Source organism: Ischnura elegans, chromosome 8, assembly GCF_921293095.1.
Source record: "Ischnura elegans chromosome 8, ioIscEleg1.1, whole genome shotgun sequence".
NCBI lineage: Eukaryota > Metazoa > Arthropoda > Insecta > Odonata > Coenagrionidae > Ischnura > Ischnura elegans.
In genome coordinates, this window is record NC_060253.1 from 554,340 (window position 1) to 574,060 (window position 19,721).

Here is a 19,721-nt window from a genome sequence, read left to right on the forward strand (position 1 = left end):
AGATTCTGTTAAAGATGACTTGTTCAAAAACCTTTGAAAATACAAAGAACAGAAATTGGCTGGTAATTATTCATGTCTTGGGGGTCACCATTCTTGAAAATCGGGACAACTCTGGCTACCTTTAATTTCTCTTTCTTAATTTCAGGAAGTTATTATTGAGCAAGTTGGCTGTGACAGTTTTGTCTAATATTAAAGAGCTGTCATGCAAAACCATGTCAATGGAGGATTTAGAAGCTTTTGAAGAAGTGGAATTTTTGATTAAATTCCAGGCAGCCTTGCTTCGGTTAGCTGAGGAATTAATGGTATGCATGTTGAACTTTCTTTTTGTCTCATTAACTAAAACACGGTGTCCACGTTTTAAAGTTTTATAATACTTTTTGAGGGACTGGGAGTCACTAAATTTTAATTCATGGAAGACCTGTTTTAACTTCAACGATGAGGCCCTAATTTCATTGGTAACCCACTTATTCTTAGAGGTGACTGAAGATTTGATTGCTTTTAGAGGGAATGCTACATCGAAACAATACAAAAAAATGTCTAAGAAGTTGTCAAATTTAATATCAAGTGCATCCTCTGTGTACATAGAATCCCAGGATTGCTGATGAAGTAAATCATTGAACTGCGACTGTGCCGCAGGTGAGAAAGATCATCTGTAATAAACTTTATTGGGCAGGGTTAGATTGGGTCAGGGCAGGATTACAATGTGTAATAAGCTCAAACAGTTGGGCTTTGTGATCAGAGAAATAAGTATCTCGGATACTACTTTCAGTTGAAGGCTTCAATAACCTTATCAAATAACCTTAACACTCTCTTGATAAAACCTGAACTAGCACTAAGTAGACCCCATATTACTCTCATTTTATCCATATTAATGGTATTTCTTGCCTCAAATCTTATTCTTTGTTTATATATTCGTCAAAATCCATTGCCGCGCAATGGCCAAAAATATTACTTGTCACGCGGTCTGAGTAGCCGACCAATGGAAGTAATTTATCTAGTCCCCTTTACTAAATGATGTTAGTTAATTTAGATCATTAATTACGTTGTATGCTAGTAGAAATGATTTTTTTTTAAACAATACGGTTTGAGAGGTATTTTTTGCCGCCCCAGGTTATCAGTGATTTGACTTCTAAGTAAAGTTTCCAGCTTAAAGCCTTCAAGATCATAGGTATTCACGGGAGAGAAATGGAATGGGGACTGAGTTGCCAATGCATAGCATCAACACGTAAAAGGGTCCAAGAGAGATTGGCTTCATTCTAACACATTGACTTCTTTCCCTTCCAGCAGCCGTAAGCTCCCCTGCATCTCAGGAATACAGTGCAGCAGTTGTTCAGCTGTAGAAAATGATTTTCATAGAGTCATACAGAGTAAAAGCCAAGTGAACGATGGCAAAAAATAGGAATGCAGATAGAAAAATAAAGAAGTTATCAAGAAAAAGCATAAACCTAGAAGATAAATTGAAAGTGATCTATTGCTTTGGAAATGGAGAGCGTCACAGCTATATTGCATGCAAGTTTAAGCTCACGATGTTGACAGTCCACACTATTTTTCTAAATGGAGACATAGTTAAAACATCAGTGACATCAGCAACACCAACTGCAGCCAAGCAGTCAACACGTACGTGAAGTTCATTGCTGGATAAAAAACTGAAAGACTTCTAATTACCTGGATTAATCATAAATAGTCAAATGATGCTCCTCTATCACAGGAAGCTGTTGGTGCAAAATCTGTGGCTCTATTTATTATCTATAAGAGAAGATAAGAGTAGTGATTGCTCCGAGACATCAAGTGGAAACTTCAAGACAAAAGGGCCTGGATGACACAAGAATTGTTTTAAGACTAGTTTGAAAATTCATCACCTGCCAGCCATGCATAGTGAACCACTGAGCTAGCATGTTTTTTTCCTAAATGTTGGCCCACCTGCACATACAGAGGGAATTTTAAGAGGTCCTGGTTTCGATTCACTGCATGGTCGCACGACGTGGATGCGCAACGCAGGTCGTGACCAAATACAGATTTATGTGGAAAAACAAAGTTCAATTTTCAATCAATATGAACAAATTCCACAAAGTAACACCTCAAACCATCAACTGACACACAAATGCTTTTTAGGGGAAAAAATGTCTTTTAATGCGTACCTACCATGTTTAAAGATAATTTAAACTATAAATGTTAACATAAATACGGTTTTCTAAGGCTTATAATAGGAATATCAATGGTTTAAAGGAAATTCGATACCCAATACCTATGCAACCAGGAACACATCCATATCTTCCTCATGTGTTAAAATGGTCTCGAATAATGCAAATTCGATTAGTGCAAAGAAAGACCCCATGGAACTCATCCCTTGCACTAAGCGCGGCATGGATGTAACAGATACATCCACAGGAATTTGATACAGTAGTTTCAACCATGAAGCAAAATCACCACACAGAGTATTGAATGCATCAGTAATCAAATGAGTACGGCCAGAAATCAAGCCTCAGCCCTCAAGTCAAAAGTATACAATTTGAAGGAAACATAAAGTCCTATCAGTGGGACCTTTAAATCACACTTGGTTTTGTACGGTGTATCTTATAAAGCAGAGTTAACTGGCAGCTGAGGTCATTTGTGCCACAGGGAAGGGTTGTGAAGGAATGGTGGAAGTGTAGGCATTAGCCTTCTCTTTAAGAGAGAGGTCCTCAACAACCTATCTGACAGACTGAGTGCACCCAAGGAGGAAGAAAAGTCAAAATGACATCACTTTGACCTCAAAATGACCCACAAAAAGTCACTATATTCAGTCAGGACTGTGAAGGTGACTTTTTGCGGGTCATTCTGATGTCAAAGTGACGTCATTTTGACTTTCAATTCATATGTACAAGTTTTCACTAAAAGTGAGAATCTATAAAAAAAAATTGTCAAATATTCTCTACGATACTCCAACCTGAAGGTTGGTTTGGGAAGGTGAGGGTAGAGCTCACCCCTGACAGAACCACGCATGCGAATACCACACCTTAAGGAGGGGGGCCAGTTCCTTTCCCTGGGCTAGTTCTACAGATAATTATTAATTTTGGGGAGCACAAAGTTTCACCCCAGGTTTAAACTCCTGGGACCCATCTGCCTATAGTCAGTGGCTACATCCAATAGGTCACTCAGTGGCATAGCCAGGTTTTAGGCCTAAATTTAAAAGGCGGCGCCCCTTAAGGCGCCTCCCCTCCTTCCCTTCCCCTATTGATACCCCAAGACGTGACTGGGCCACTTGCCCTGGGCGATATATATCGTGAAATATCGCGATAATTAATTATATCGGGAATACTAATTTGAGTTTTGTACATTATCGATAAATGATTGTCCGATAAATAGGGCCCAATAAAAGTATCGGGACCGATAGAATATTGGAACCGATAAATATCACGATATATCATCCAATAAAAATATCGGGTGCGATAAATTAACTGAGCCAATAAAAAATATCGGAATCGTTAAAAATAGTCTTCCGATAAAATACTACGGAACTACTATTATAAGGTAGAAATATCCTTTCGATAAAATATAAAGATATATCATCCGCTATAACAAATATTGGACCTGATAAAAATCGTCATTTGATAAAATACTACGCTAGAATATCCGATAAAAAAATCGGCACTGCTTAAATGTCACGAAATATCATCCAATAAAAATTGCTGCTTGAATAAAATATCGCGATTCATTGTTTCATAAAAGCCGCAGCCGCGATAAAACATCGTGATTTATCACCCGATTGCGTCGTTGCGCACGATAAATTATCATGTTTTGGCATCGGGAAATTAGTTTGGGAAAATGTTTATGGCTGGAATATGTATAGGGTTGGCCTTCGTTTATGCTAGACCATAAATCGGTGCGTTAAAAACTTACAAATGTATGGTATATCGCGATATTAAATAGGAGGTATTTTTTCATCGAATTATATAACGTGATATATTTTATCTGAAGGCAATTTTTTATTGGGCATGAGATTTTTTTATGAAATGATATATCGTGGTATCTTATCGGTAGGCAATTTTTATGGGCCCCGATATTTGTATCGGATGATATATATCGTGATATTTTAATGGATACCGGATGATATTTATCGTGATTTATTTTGTTCTCGATATTTTTATTGATTTTCGTCCGAGATTTAATGGCGTTATATGATAATTGTTCCTTTAAAATGGTCTATTATTCGCTTTTACCGCAAAGAAGTCTCCGGGAACGAACCTATTTCGCCAAAATATTTCGAAGGAAATCCGTGACGCGCCATATCTAAACTAGAATGCGCCGCGGTTTTTAAATAACTCATCGTCGCTGATTGCTGCATTTGCGTAAGAAATAATTAAGCCTCTGCCCGTTTTCAATAATATTTTCGGTGAGAGCCTCAGAGTAAGGATGGGGGAGAGTGCGCTTTGGCTACTGCGCATGTAGTCAAGATCCCGCATACACAGCATATACATCCCACACTTCCCACAATTCTTCCCACAAGGGATTCCCGCACTACTTCCCACGATCACGTGGTAACCATGTTGACTACAAGAATCTGCTACTGCGCAGCCTGAAAGCGCCCTCTACCCCAATCCTTACTCTGAGGTGAGAGCTCGTACGTGCGTTACTAGGGGAATAATGGCCAATAATAAATATCGGTCTTCATTTCACATCAACAATGGAGCGTTTGTTTCACTGTAAAATGCCATTTCTCGGATTATTTACGCTTGTTTTTACAAACGAGACAAGAGATTGTACCCTTACAGGAGAGGAAAAGGAAATGAAAATTTGCTTTATATTGCTCCAGAAGATGAGATGTTTGAAGCAGCTAATACGCCAAAACTTCTCTGGATGACGAGAAGAATTTAAACAACTTTGAAGAGCTCCTAAAAACCTCATCTCTCTTCAAATCATTGTGAGTAAATTGACTGTTATCCGCTCTACATCATCCATCAAATTAATCCTTCTATTTTCCGTTCTTGTGCCATATGTTAAACTTAAAATTTATTTTGGTTTCCTTTCTCACAGGTTTAACATCGTAGACAAATTGCAGTTGATCATACTGATGGAGTTTTCAGCCCATGTGACCAGAAATATGAATTTGCTCGCTGCATCAATTGGGATGGGGAGCTTGGAAAAATTATGTTCAACAAACCCTGCATCAATAAGGCTATTTGCAGTTAGTATCAATTTTTCTATTTTATGTATCATCAAAATTAGAAACATTCAGCTTCTTGATGTTATTTTTTCCTTTGCTTTCAGTCCCACGATGGAAGAATTTCCCTCAGGGTATAGTAATTAAGAAGAAGGCAAAGATCAACAAAATTGCTTAAGCAACTAGAGGCAACTGAAGGGAAAGGAAATGCTACAGAATCAACTGTAATGGCCAATGTAGATAATTTTTCTCGATTTGTATTTGAAGAGGGAGAAAAGGAACATTAAAAGGAAAATTAAAAACAAATCCTGAGGATTTTCTTCTTGTAAAATCTATCTGTTTTTTGCTGCAATAAATCCTAATAAAGGCTGAGTGTCATATCTGAAGTGTTTAATTTATCCCTAAATGATAATCTAAATACAGAAATTATAGCATGAATTGTCATTAGAAGAACAAATAGTTTTGGTCACAAATAGTCAAAGTGAGGTCAAAATGAGGTCAAAATGATAGGTAGTCATTTAAGGTCATATTGACATCATCATGAGTCACGAGGGATGTCATTTCAAGGGACCATTTTGAGGTCACCGTGACTACCAAGCCATGACTTGAAAATGACGTCAAGATGATGTCATAATGACTTTTCATTCCTCCTTGGGTGAGTGCCCTCCTCCACAAGGCACTCCACCAGGACTCAGGCAGTCTGTGGAAAATATCAGACACCACCATGATTTGAACCCAGACACACAGGTTGAGAACCAAACACTTCAGCCTCCACATCAGCCTGACTATGCATTTTGATTATCACTCAGGTCTTTCATTTAGTTTTGACCCACACAAGTTCGTATAATGTTCCTATTTCAACTTTGTCGACAAGTTTCCACATTTCATTCCCTAGAACAAGATTGCTAGGCTGACCTTTTTAATTTTGACTGACTTCTTATTTATGCAGAATGCCAGCTTCATTTGTAGTAGAATAACTGAGGCAAAGCCGGCATTCTAAAAAAAAATAATCCATGCATAGAAGTGAGGAAACTTGTACCATGTTTATTTGTATGGCATAGGTTTTTTATTAATGTTGACAGCAGCCAAGAAATCAAGAAAAGAAGCATTCAAAATGGTGCTAGAGAAGAATGATGAAAATAAAATTGATCAGCATAGTGAACAATGAATGAGTTCTCAGAAGAATGGGAGGAGAGAGAAGCCTTCTATAAACCATAAGAAGAAGACATGCACAAGATAATCAGCCATATAACAAACTGTAAAGGTCTAATGAAGGCAACCATGAAAGGGCAAGTGGATGGGAAGAAAAGCAAAGGAAGGCCCACATTAAGTTACACAGAACACAGATTACATTGGTAATTAAGGATGAAAAAGAGAAGTAATTTATAGGTATGAAAATGTTAGCTGAAAGAAGGCTGGAGTGGAGAGCTTTGTCACATAAATCTCTGGATTGTTGACTTGTGATGATGACTTGAACAAAGCAAAGCACAAATATGTACAAGCAGTTGCAATCAAACTATACATACCCCACATCCACCTTGGCTTTGGCTCTGGCGTAATGAGCTTCATAGGAGTCAGGCCGTAAACGAAGGACACCTTCTGCAAGTTCCACAGCTTCTGAGTACTCCTGCAACATCAATGTAATTATATTACTTACTCGAAATAGGCACTAAAATCATAAAGTAAGAAAAAAGTACCCTGCACTTACACCAAGCTTTCTTGTACACCGTGACAGGTTCAGCATCAAGTGGACCCGTACAGAGTCAAACAGTTCGCGCAGCTTTATAGGGGAGTCTTCCTCATCATCCATTGCCCATCCACCCTCTATACCAGCACCAGCAACTGTCTCTTCTTCAGATGGGCACTTCTTCAAGGCATAACGATACCGATGAGATGCTTCTTGCAATCTACCCTTCTTGTACAGGACATTGCCATCCTCAAGAAGTTTATTTAAGAGAATCAACCTGTTCAAAAGATAATTCAGCAATCAGTTATTCCATTTCAAATAACTTCTCTATCTCCTTTTGCAGAAATGCTGCCATAAAAAGACAATGTGAATTCTATTCCGCATATAAAATGAAATAAGGACCCATCTCTCCTGCTCATCTCTTCCCATTTGGTTATTCTGATTTGCATTTCTCCCCATCATCTTGAGATTTCCATGATACATATATAGAGAAAACTTTTGTCACTTGCAACTCAAACATTGCATCTGAGAAAATACAGAGGAAAATTTTTCAAATTTGAGACAAGGCCGGGTCTACCCTAAACACACTGAAAATCTCAAGCTGATATAAGATTTAAATGAATAATCTGTCACCAAAAATGACCAGTTGAGCAGAAAGTATGCATCTTCTTAACATGGAATAAATACCCTTCAAACAAATTCACATCAAGTTGCACATTTTTATTGCAATGAGAAAAACTTTACACAATACATATATGTACAGATGAAAGAAGAAGCTCAGTAAATATAATTAGGTAATGAATTCTCTCAACACCTTGCGTATGGATGGCAAGAATTTTTGTTGTTTTTCCCAAGCGTTCCAAACAAATGTTACAAATTCTCATCATTCAGCCGCGTGAACTGATACAATTTTAAAGCATATCCACTATAAGTATTTGGTAATATGTTATCAGTTGCCATAGTTTATTTATTATGAACATGCGTATCCTAATGTTTGATTAGGTCAAGTTATATTTTAAACATTAGCTTTTTAACCATGTTTAAACCAAAGGCAGTTCACCCAAATTGACACATATTTTCAATCTCAACACTTCTACCCAGGTACGACGTTCCCCTGCATGAAAATATGTACCCAGGTACGCAACATGATAATGGCTAAAAAATCACTCTCAATTTCTCATTGTAAGTGAAGGTAAAAAACAAAGACCCTCAATCACCAATGCCATTCTTGATTCTGTTTTTATTTTCTTCCCTGGCTGTTTGAGTATTCACCCAGGCGCAATAAGTGTACCACGGTATATATTTTTGTAATTGTTTTATCAACGATTGAAACCATTAGATTTCTTCAAGTCTCCCCAGCACTAGGTTATCTAAGCATAAATTGAGCAATATATGTACACATCAAAGCAACAAAGGCAATTTTTTGAAGCATAAAGTGAGCAAATTTTAATGCATATTTGAATAGGAAATTTTAATACATTTTTCCACATTTTTCTCATGAAATTCACATTATGTAATGCTTATCAACCCCACATTGATTTTTTTAAGGAATTAAAATTATATATTGTAAACTACCAACCAATTATCTGTGTGCAGATTATCCACATTGCAGACCATCCATGCATGCGTAATCTCCAAAGCTAACAAAACTCCACAGGGGAAAAAGATGCCTGGATACAGTAAACTCTCGATTATACGAAGCAGGATCTTACAAAATTTTCCATAATACGAAGTAAAATTGTAATCCCAGCAAAAAGCTTATGGTAAATACATGGCCCTATTTGATAATACAAAGTTTTGATAATACGAAATGTTTTGAAATTACGAACATCAGCCTCGGTCCCCAGGAGCTAATGGCATTCGTTTATACAAACTACAGCAAAAGTTTGTCAACAAAACTAGTCAATCCAACAAAAGCAGCAAAAAAAACCAGTGTTTCTGACTGTGGTGCATCAAAGTGTGAAATCTTAAATGATGAATTGCAGCTTTGGAGGGAAAGAGTTCTCCTAAAAACTTACAGCTGGTGTTGTAGATCTTTAATCTGTGTGAATCTTCAGGGTTGGCCACCATGTAACTTGGTGTGGAAACTTAGAAGGTTGGCCACTAGTATATATATGGGTGGATCACTGTGTATTGAAGTTAGTTTTTGTATTGCAATAAGTGTTACACCACAATAAAAGATTAAACATGGCGCAGTTTTGTGGAATTGATTAACTGTGACCTACGACTCTTCTGACGTGTGGAACTAATAGTAACAGTTTCGTGTACTTCAAGTGGTTGCCAAACTGCCGAAACTGCAGAGATGGCAGGTATTCACCTTGTTAAACTGCCCGATAGTGTCGATTTAGAGAGCCCTACCGCCTATAAAGATTGGCTTATATTTGTGGGGGATTTTGAAAATTATCTTATCGCCACGGGACAAGATGAATCGGCGGACAAAGTGAAAATAGCTCTCCTAAAAAATATGTTGGGATCGCAGGGTCGAGCTCTATTTGAAACTTTTGATTTATCTAATGAAGATAAGCTAGCTTACGTCAAAGTTAAGGAAGCTTACGAAAAGTTTGTAAATCCAAAGCAAGACCCAATTTACGAACAGTTCGTGTTTCATCAACGGTTCCAACAGGAAGGACAGACATTTGACCACTTTCTGACAGATTGTCGGCGACTTATAAAGAATTGTGGTTATGATAGTCCAGCCCCTCAGGAAGAATATATGATGATCTTCCGCGTGATTCAAGGCATCCGGGACAAGGGCGTTCAAGAGTCTTTGCTGCGAATGGAGGACAGAACCCTCGCCAAAGTAGCGGCCTACTGTCGGTCAGTTGAGATTAGCCGCCATCAGGTTCAACAAATTAACGGAGCCAATGAATCTACTCAACCTAGAATCCAAGAACTAAGCAGTGCCGGTGTGGATCATGTCAAAAGGAAAAGCAAGCCTAAGTTTTCAGGTAATGGTGGTATTTCACGTAATGAGGTGAGTGCAAGTTCCGGAAATGAAGAATTTAATTGCCGTAGGTGTCAAACTTCGCACAAACCTTGAGCGTGCCCTGCCTATGGAAAAAACTGTTCAAAATGCGGAATTTCCGGCCATTTCGCTGTTTCGTGCAGGGTACGCAAAGTCAGAGAGGTGAAAACATTTCAATCTGAGGCATCATTGGATGAATCTATAATTTGTGACTCTGTTAAAGTTCACTCAGTAAATCTCAATCCACCAGAAAAAGAATGGAGACAGTTAATTTTAATCGAAAACCTTCATGTAAGTGTTAAACTGGATCCAGGCTCGGAGATAAACATAATTCCGTTACAACTGTTTAAAAAAGTGAATCACCTAAGTAAAGTTGAGCCCACTAACATTAAAATTGAAGTCTGGGGAGGTACTGTTATACCTGCAGTGGGAGTTGTAAATCTTAGTTGTGCAGTTAGAAATGAATGTAAAAATGTTCAGTTTGTTATTATAGATTCTAAGAGTACTCCACTGTTGGGATTACAATCATGTGTTGATTTCAATCTGGTAAAACGTGTTCACGATATTTCCAGCAGTAATAGAGATGCTTTTGTGTTACATTATAAGGAAAATTTCAGTGGGATAGGCTGTTTAGCACAAAAATGTAAAATTGTCATTAGAAGTAATGCAAGCCCTGTTTGTAAACCCCCAAGGAGAGTTCCTAGTTCCATTAAGCCTCAGTTGAAATCAGAGCTGGATAGGCTGGAAAAGAAGGGTATTATAAAAAAGGTAGATACCCTTGATGCCAATTCTTGGGTTAGTAACTTGGTTATTGTCGAAAAACCTTCAGGTAAACTAAGATTGTGTCTGGACCCCACTGAATTAAACAAAGTGATTCTCAGGGATTATCATGAAATTCCCTCAATTGAGCAGTTGTCTGAAAAATTAAGTAATAAGCACATATATTCAGTTTTTGATCTAAAAGAAGGGTTTCATCAGCTACGGCTTGACAATGATTCGTCGTCCAAGTGTTGTTTCTCTACCCCATTTGGGTGCTATAAATATTTACGCATGCCATATGGGTTGTCCAATGCCCCAGAGATGTTTCAAAAAGTAATTGAGCAAAATTTTGGAGATATTACAGGTGTAGTTTTGTTTTTTGATGATATTCTATGTACCGGAAGCTCCCAAGCTGAGCATGATGAGTGTGTAAAACAACTGATGGAGAGGGCAAAAGTAGTTGGGGCCAAGTTCAATAGAGACAAACTCCAGTACAAAGTATCTCAGGTGAAGTATGTTGGGCAAATATTTTCTAAAGAAGGTAAGAAACCAGACCCGGATCGTATTCATGCCTTGGTAAACTTGCCCGCACCAGGTGATCGCAAAGAACTACAGAGAGTCTTAGGAATGTTTAATTATGTTCGGACATACATACCAAATATGTCCAACATTTGTGCTCCTCTCCATGATTTACTTAAAACTGATGTTGCATGGCAATGGCTTCCGAGCCATGAAGTGGCATTTACTCAGCTTAAAAATCTAGTATCCAATGCCCCTGTACTGGCTAACTTTGATCCCAGTGCTAAATTGGTTATACAATGTGATGCTTCACAAAGTGGGCTAGGGTGTACGTTGTTTCAGGAAGGTCCTAAAGGTCTTAAACCAGTGCACATAGCCTCAAGATCACTCACCAGTAGTGAGTGCAATTATTCACAAATAGAAAAAGAGCTTTTAGCAGTCTATTTCGCAGCTTCCAAATTACATTACTATATTTATGGCAAACCAGTCCTGGTTCAGAGTGATCATAAACCCCTAATCAATGTTATGACTAAACCAGTGCATCAAATTGGTGCTGTTCGTTTGCAGCGACTAAGGTTGAAATTATTGAAGTATCATTTAAATGTTACTTATTTACCGGGTAAACTTATGCATTTTGCCGACCATTTGTCACGCTCTTATGTTACAGACCATGTCACTGATGACCTGCAAATGCTAGAGGTAGTCCATTCCATTAGCAAGCATCTGCCTATGTCAAAAGAGCGTCTGTCTCAGTTTCAATTGGAAACTAGCAAAGATATGGTCTTGAGTAAAATAAGTCAATTTTGTAAGTCAGCCTGGCCAGTTTATAAAAAGTTATCTGATGAGTGTAAACCATATTATAAGCTAAAAAATGATCTTTGTTTTGAAGAGGGTTTAATTTTTCTAGGGGAAAAAGTAGTAGTTCCAGGTGCTTTGAGATCGTATGTCCTTAAGTTGCTGCATGAGGGTCACTGTGGAGAAACTAAAACTAAGGCTAGAGGTAGAGGGTTATTTTATTGGCCAGGCATGTCATCTAGCATTATAGATTACAAAAAAACCTGTGGAATTTGTGAGAAGTTTCGCCCAGCCAATTTTAAGCAACCATTGCAACCCCACTCTATGGCAAATCTTCCATATGAAAAAGTGGGTGCAGATATATTTGACTATTCTGGTAAATGTTATCTTGTCCTCATAGACAAGTATTCTAAGTGGGTTGATATTTGCAAGCTTAAGTCCAAAACAGCACCAGCTGTCATAGATGCTATGCAGACTGTGTTCAGTACTCATGGGTTTCCTCGAGTTCTCCTGGCAGACAATATGCCATTTGGGTCCTGGGAATGTAGGCAGTACTATAAAAGTAATGAAATAGAGCTGAGAACAAGTAGTCCTCACTATCCACGCTCTAATGGACTTGCGGAAATAGGGGTGAAGCTTAGTAAAATGATTCTAAAAAAGAGGCGGGAAGAAAAATCCGATTTCAGAAATCTTTTGCGGGAATATCGAAACACTCCTCTGGTCCCCATCGCAGTTGCTGGTTAATCGTTTACTACGCACAAAGATGCCGGTGACGTACAACACGCTTAAACCCAAAGTCATCCGACCACAGGTTGTGGTAAAAGCATTACAATCGAAGTCGAATCAAATGAAATCCAACTATGATAAAACCTCCAGACGGAAGGAAGTTACTTTTCAGATGGGTGAAAAGGTACTCATTAAAACAAGCAAGTGTGATAATTGGGAGCCTGGTGTCATTGTAAATAGACATACAAGTCCTCGTTCGTATTTGGTGAGAAATTCAGTGGGAAATGTAGTGAGGCGTAATGTCACACATTTAAAAAAAAGAATGGTAGCATGTCCCTCATCTTATGCAACATTACTACCAGATGTGAATGCACCAATCCATAATGCTGTAGGGTCAGAGAATCAAAATGTTGTACTAAGATCTGATATATATCCTGTTCATCCACCTATGTCTACCGCTGGGAGTGGTCATGTGAATCAACCAGGTGTACCCAACCCTATTGTACATCCTGCTGGCCTACCTATAACTACTACAAGGAGTGGCCGCATGGTTAAACCTCCAAGGCGTCTTGATTTGTAAACTTTCAATTTGTATGTTCTTTTTACTCCTAAAAGGGGAGGTGTTGTAGATCTTTAATCTGTGTGAATCTTCAGGGTTGGCCACCATGTAACTTGGTGTGGAAACTTAGAAGGTTGGCCACTAGTATATATATGGGTGGATCACTGTGTATTGAAGTTAGTTTTTGTATTGCAATAAGTGTTACACCACAATAAAAGATTAAAACAGCTGGAATCAAGGAGAAGTAGGAGTTCAGTAAAAATATTGCGGCTGACACATTTCCATATTTGACGTGCATACTTCTAAATATCGCGCCGACAATACTTCATAGTTAAACATGTGAGGAAGGTCACATGAGGTATTTCTTGCACTCCTACTTAAACCCTACATAATTGAATCATACCAAGAAAATGCTGCACGTCCATAATATTGCTCAAATTTCAAAGTTCTGGCCAGTACATAAATATGCCACCTCGAGACTTCACTTTTCAATTCAACAGTTGGAAATATATGGAAGGAAGAGAATTAAGTCACTAAATGATGGAGGAGATATTTTTCATTTTAAAGTTTCATTTTAGAGACAATGTTACATTTCGGAGGGGGGAAAGGTCAGGGAAAATACTGTGGTTGTCAACAGCTAGGCTGAGAGATGTAGTAAGGATATTACAGATGAAATAATACTTTACAAATGCACCCATACTGAGGGCAAAATGCCTCTTCTATAGCCAATTTTAACAGGGATTTGACAATTCTGAGCATTGAGTGTTCGCCTAATTACCTTGCTATCAATCCACGAGGGAGGCAGTATCTGGCTGTCTTTCGTCCTGGAAGCGCTGAATCATGGGAAGGTATGGGCTTAATTAACTAAATTCATGAGAGAATGTGCAAAGGGCTTCAGTCGGTGACGAAGGAGTGTCTAAGCAGCAAACAGTGGAGTAGAAGCAGCAGTCGGGACTAGACATACATGACAGCAGTGAAGATGAAGATGAAAGTGAGGAGGAGAACCCTAAGTATTGGGCTCCATTTACCACCAATTTATTTTGAAGGCTACTCGTAATGAAGAGGCACTTCCAACTCTAACCATGAACACTTCCTTGTAGCACTCCTACCCGTTCCTCCATTGCAAGAGATCTTTCTTTCCAAAACCTTCATTTACTCTCCCCTACCACCATTTGCTGATCTTCCTAGCAGCCAACTTACACATCCCAACCCCCCCTCCCCTGGCAATTCTCCCCTTCCCTAGCATTTCCTACCCCTCTCCAATGACAGAGCTTGAGTGCGTCGCAAAGAATCTCGGCTGCCACACGTAGCGTCAAGAAAGACTGAAGGCCCTTTGCCCTTTACCCACCCTCTTCCTATCCCCACCCGCTGCACCTCTCAATTATCCTGCCCCCTCTTCTTCCTCAACCAGGCAGCACCCCTCCCACTCTTATTTACCCCACACATCCCCTTGGAATGCTCTCTGACTGTGGAAGTGCAAGGTTCATCTCTACCGGCAACAGGGGTAGGTTACTAACTGGAGAGCAGCCAGAGAAGTATTTTTCATTATCGGGGAAATGAAGGGGAAAAATTTGTTATCCGCAGTCAATTTATTGGCTACGACACGTGTGTTTGTCATTTATTGGCTTATTTTCAGTCTGTTCTTGCACCCGTGGTGAGAGTAGGCCGATTAGTGACGTGCCTTCCCACTCCATTCACTACCTGCCAATTCCGTAATTGACTCTAATCATTTTAGCCAATTTAGGAAGCACGAATCGGGTATTGGGGAAAACTAAACAAAGCACCAACTTTTTTATCAATTTTTAAATCAATTATTTTATCCTTTATCAATTTCGGTTCCCCACATCGAACTCTTTTCACCACTATATTCCACGAATTTTAGAGTTCTCTACATTTTGCCGAGTCAACTACCAACAATGTACCTGCGACAATGTGTGACGTGAAATTCAAAGTATTCAAGGTATTCGAGATAGTTCCCTTAGAATAATTATTCGAGATCTCAAATATCGAATACTTTTTAGTATTCGAGGTATTCGAGTATTCGCAGATACTATTCGCACATCTCTAATAAGAATAATTAATATTTTGTTAAGAAGCGTCTTTAGTTGTACAAAGTGTATATTTAAGCACTTTTTCTAAAATTCACTGCGTTAGAAGAAATGGCCATTCAAGTAGTTTCTGAAAGCAAATGCAAAACAAATGAAATCCAGTTTTTGTTCGAAATATCACTCATTATGTGCTTTGAATGCTAAAATTTTTATAGATGTTATCAATAATTAGAATAAAATAGTGGAGAATTTCTCATACCCCTAGCAGGCAGTACACTTATAATGTACTTTGTACTTTGGAACCAATTGAAACCCGAAATTTCTCGTGCCCACGGCTGGAGCGCAACATTTATTTACGGCAGGGTTCCCACTCTACCTGAACAATGAAATTCACGGCTTTTTCCAGGTTTTCACGGTTATTTTCCAGGTTTTCACGGTTATTTTTCAGGTTTTCACGGTTTTTGTCAGGTTTTCACGGTCTCAATTTCGCTAAATTCACGGTCCGTTAATAAGCCAACAATAAGAGAATCACTGGCCGTATATCAACAGAAAATTAACGTACGCGACAAACGCCGTGAATGTTAACGCCGCAATGAAAAGTAATATCTGTTATGACGTGATCTATCGTTTGCAAAATTCAGGGCCGACTAAAGGACCAGCCCAACCGCGCTCTTGCCTGGATGCCGAATACCCTTCGGACCTTCTTCCGTCTGGACACCCGAGGTCCCTTTTTGATTCCTCGCCGAGAGATAGTTTTTTGCGCACGTTGTTATTACTGCACAGTAACCAAATTTCCCCCACCCCAATCTTTCTTATTTAACGGAAAGTATTTTATTTGAATTGTTTATAAAATACAAAAATTGATTCTTTCTTATTTAACGGGAAATATTTTATGAAAATTGTTTATAGAACATAATAAATCGAAAAACAATTTCATACACTGTATTAGCACAAATCTAAGGCGAACACAATTCTAAGACTACCCTCCTTTTCTGGAACCCCACTAGGGGAAAAAATTTTTTCCTAATAACGATACGATTATAAAATGAGTGCGGAAAAACGATCAATGCTTTATTTTTTTGCTAGGTTGCCTATGTCCCAGGAACCGCAGGATTTTGGCGAGTAATTAAGATATTCATTAAAGGTTTCAAACAATATTTTTAGATAATAACAGGAATAGTAGTACTTTATCAAGACACATAGGTCATATTGTTGATTCGACCCATATCTCTTTCAAAATTCTGAAGGAAAACGCCACCTCACTAAAAAAATGTTTGCTCTCCACTCGGCATTTACACTGCTATTATGAATTTCAGTCTGATGTAAAAATTCTTATCCATCAAACACCATTTCCAGTACACGTATTCAGAGCAATGTTCACGTTGTGCCTAAAACAACCGCATTCGCCGGCGCAGTGACTGGTTGTGAGATGGATCACAAAGGCCAAAAATAGTCTATTACTTGAATTGTTCCTGTCTAATGAATATCTATTTAATATAATTGAGGTAGTGCGTAAAGCATGAGCAATGTTGCGTTAATCGTGAGTGGCACGCCCACCTGGATCTTCGCCTTCATATCTCTACTTGTTTTCTCCAGGTAGCTCACTCTACCCCCACCCCTACCGTCATGTGCTAGCGGACAACCCAAGGCGCTCTGCAATATTCACGCGCATCTAGCCCGGATTCTTTTCTTCATGTTCAATTATTTCCAGTCCATCTCTTAAAGTTCTCAATAGTTTCTTCGGAGGGGCCATGGTCCGAAGACGAATAAAATTAAACTAGTGAAAATGAAACCTGACTTTATTAAACCCACATGGAAAACACTCGGTGGTTCGAAGTCCAGCCACCCTGGAGAGTAGGGAACCACTCATACGAGGTGAAGTTCGGAACTGATGCTATTGCGTACGGGGGTACGCAGAGCATACTGCAGAGGGCGATGCATTCGATTGTAAGACGAACCCTCTTTTCTGCAGGAGTTAGGAGAAAAAAAAACCTTTGCAAATAGGTACATTATAATTCACTTGGTCTGAAATCTTTAAACTTCATCACTCGTCAAATATTTCCACACAAACTTTCCGGTTGCGATGTAAAACTGGCAAGTCCCAAGCATGCGAAAATCGTGTAATGCCGTGTTACCATAAGCGGAAATCTATTCTCGTTTTCAGGGGCTTAAAGGCCGCAACGCGCGAGAATTAGTAACGTCGCGCCCGAAGCTCGCTGTCACCCGGTTCAAACGCAGGGAGCGTCGTGTCCACAGCGCATAGCAGGTTGTCAAGGTTAGCGGTCTTCCTATCACAGGATTGAGGGTGTTGAATAAGCGTTCAAATTTTTCGACACAAAGGCCATCTAGATTTAGTTTCGGAAGTGGTCGCTGCAGTCAGTGGGAAGCCTAATTGGGGGACTAAGCAGTGACCGAGGGAGGGGAAACCAAGCCAGTCGAGGAAAGTAAACAAGCTGATGAGAAGTGGTGTCATATTTCAGGAGGGGGGGAGAGAAAAGGCCTGCGCAGGAGAAAGATGTTTTTTTTCTTCAGGCATCATTCGTTCCCACGCTTTTGTGACCCATGCGACGATGCTCGCCACAGTGAATAGAAGTGCGCTCGCTACGAACGAAGTTGAAAATTTCTGGGAAGGTATTATTATCAAGATTGAGAGATTTTTAAGGTTTTAGGACGAAAATCACGGCTTTTTCCAGGTTTTTTCACGGTAGACGAAATTCACGGCTAATTCACGGTTTTAAGGTTTTCACGGTTGAGTGGGAACCCTGTACGGGTATCTTTCAGCAGTCGGTCCCCTCCAAAGTATTTGGGGACAGAACATCTTAGCATCAAGTTTTACCTCAAGAAGAAATAAAAAAGAGCATAGGAAACACCAAGAGTAAAAGGTCGAAAAGCAAATGACGTTGCATCTACATTTGTCCGAAGCGTTTTTTTGGCCCCTTTTTCAAGTAACCAGAAAACCCTCGAGTGCGTTGTTTCTTAAGTAGTGCAAGAATTTGTCGACAAATGCCAGCAAATACAACTGATAGTGAAGGAGGCAGCACAGATCATGACAGAAGTGATGTAGTAAAAGATCTCCCCACGCAAGAACAATTTTTTACAAGAGAAATTGCTATAAGTGGTAATCAAATGAGCCAAAGAGTATTTCCTAAGGCCATTCCTATAGCCTTTCATAACACCGTTATTCAGAAACCTGGTTTGAAGGATTACATTACATCACTAGATAGGGATATTGATCCTCTTGATTTTTACTCTCAAATTTCTGATGAGCAAATTTTACAATTGAACACGTAGGTACGATCAAAAAAACAAAAGGCCCTAATGATTTTGCATCATCTAAAGTACGCATAATGGGCCCTTCATTTTACGGATTCTAGGCGAAGAAGACTGTAATATCCAATGTCCCCAAAATATATAAGGCCATTTGCTTAGTGTCATTTATGCACTATAAGGTGAGTTATGATATAGAGCCAGGGAAACCAGTGGTAATTGCATTTAACAACGGTGGCGTGGATAATTTTGACAAAATGTACTGTAGATACACATCCGGAAGGTTGCCAATGGCTGTATTTTTCAGAATATTAATTATTTCCTTGGTCAACTCTTATGGGCTTCAGCAGTCTGAGAAATATAAGAGAGATATGACACGACTTAGTTGTATTATATGAGGTGGAGATCTCATTAGACTCCATATGGGAAGGAGAATGTCAAATGTAAGACAGGTAGGATGAATTATTGTGCAAATTCTCCATCTACCGTAGTAAGAGGTTGAAAAGTTGAAAGGTTTGAGATGCGAACAATATGTAAACTTATCCTGCCGCACAAAACCACGGAAAACCTCTCTTATTTTTCCAACGCAATGAGCCTGCGTGTGCTTTTGTGAACAATACTATTTTGATCGCCTGCAGAATGCATCCAGAAAAGGAATAAGCGGGATAAATTTCATGGCTACTAACTACTTAGCCTTCCAACTTAAACATTTAAGGCCTTATTTTTAAGTGTGGCAAAATATTAATACATAAATATGATAATTATAACTCAAATGCTTTTGGCATCAGTTTTTTCATCCTGGTTCAAATAACAATTTTTACTGACAAATTGGTTCGTATTGGGAATGTAACAAATTTAATATAAGTTTTAGAATATTTAAGAATTTAAATAAAAATTAAACAAAACAATAAAAAAGGCATTGCAACATTTTATGAATTTTTGATTTATTGCCGTCTACCAGACCGCACGTCACTGGTAATTTAACAAGTATTGCATGTCACTGGTTAAGGGTTAACTTGTTAACTGATATAAACTTGATCAACAAACTTAAATGGTGCTTGAAATACGTCCTGCTTTGGGCTGATTATATTTCTAAATATCATGTACATATAAAATTTTTCAATGTTCTTTATTTTCATGAACTCTTGCCCGGACAACACAGAATCCTCCGTATCTACTTCGTATGCAGATAGTATCCATTGACGACAAGCGACGGAGCGGTAGTCAATGGATACTATCTGCATACGAATTAGATA

At 38.8% G+C, this 19,721-nt stretch overlaps 1 protein-coding gene across 2 annotated transcripts in view; it reads right to left on the reverse strand.

The window, feature by feature from the left end:
* LOC124163318 (protein TANC2) overlaps window positions 1-19,721 on the reverse strand; it is a 529,785-nt gene that overhangs the window by 6,445 nt on the left and 503,619 nt on the right. For both annotated transcript variants that reach the window (XM_046540135.1, XM_046540134.1), the window contains 2 exons: window positions 6,849-7,104; window positions 6,667-6,767 (listed from right to left, as the gene is read on the reverse strand). In XM_046540135.1, coding sequence (XP_046396091.1) covers window positions 6,667-6,767; window positions 6,849-7,104 — 357 coding nt within the window. The remainder of the gene's footprint in view (window positions 1-6,666; window positions 6,768-6,848; window positions 7,105-19,721) is intronic.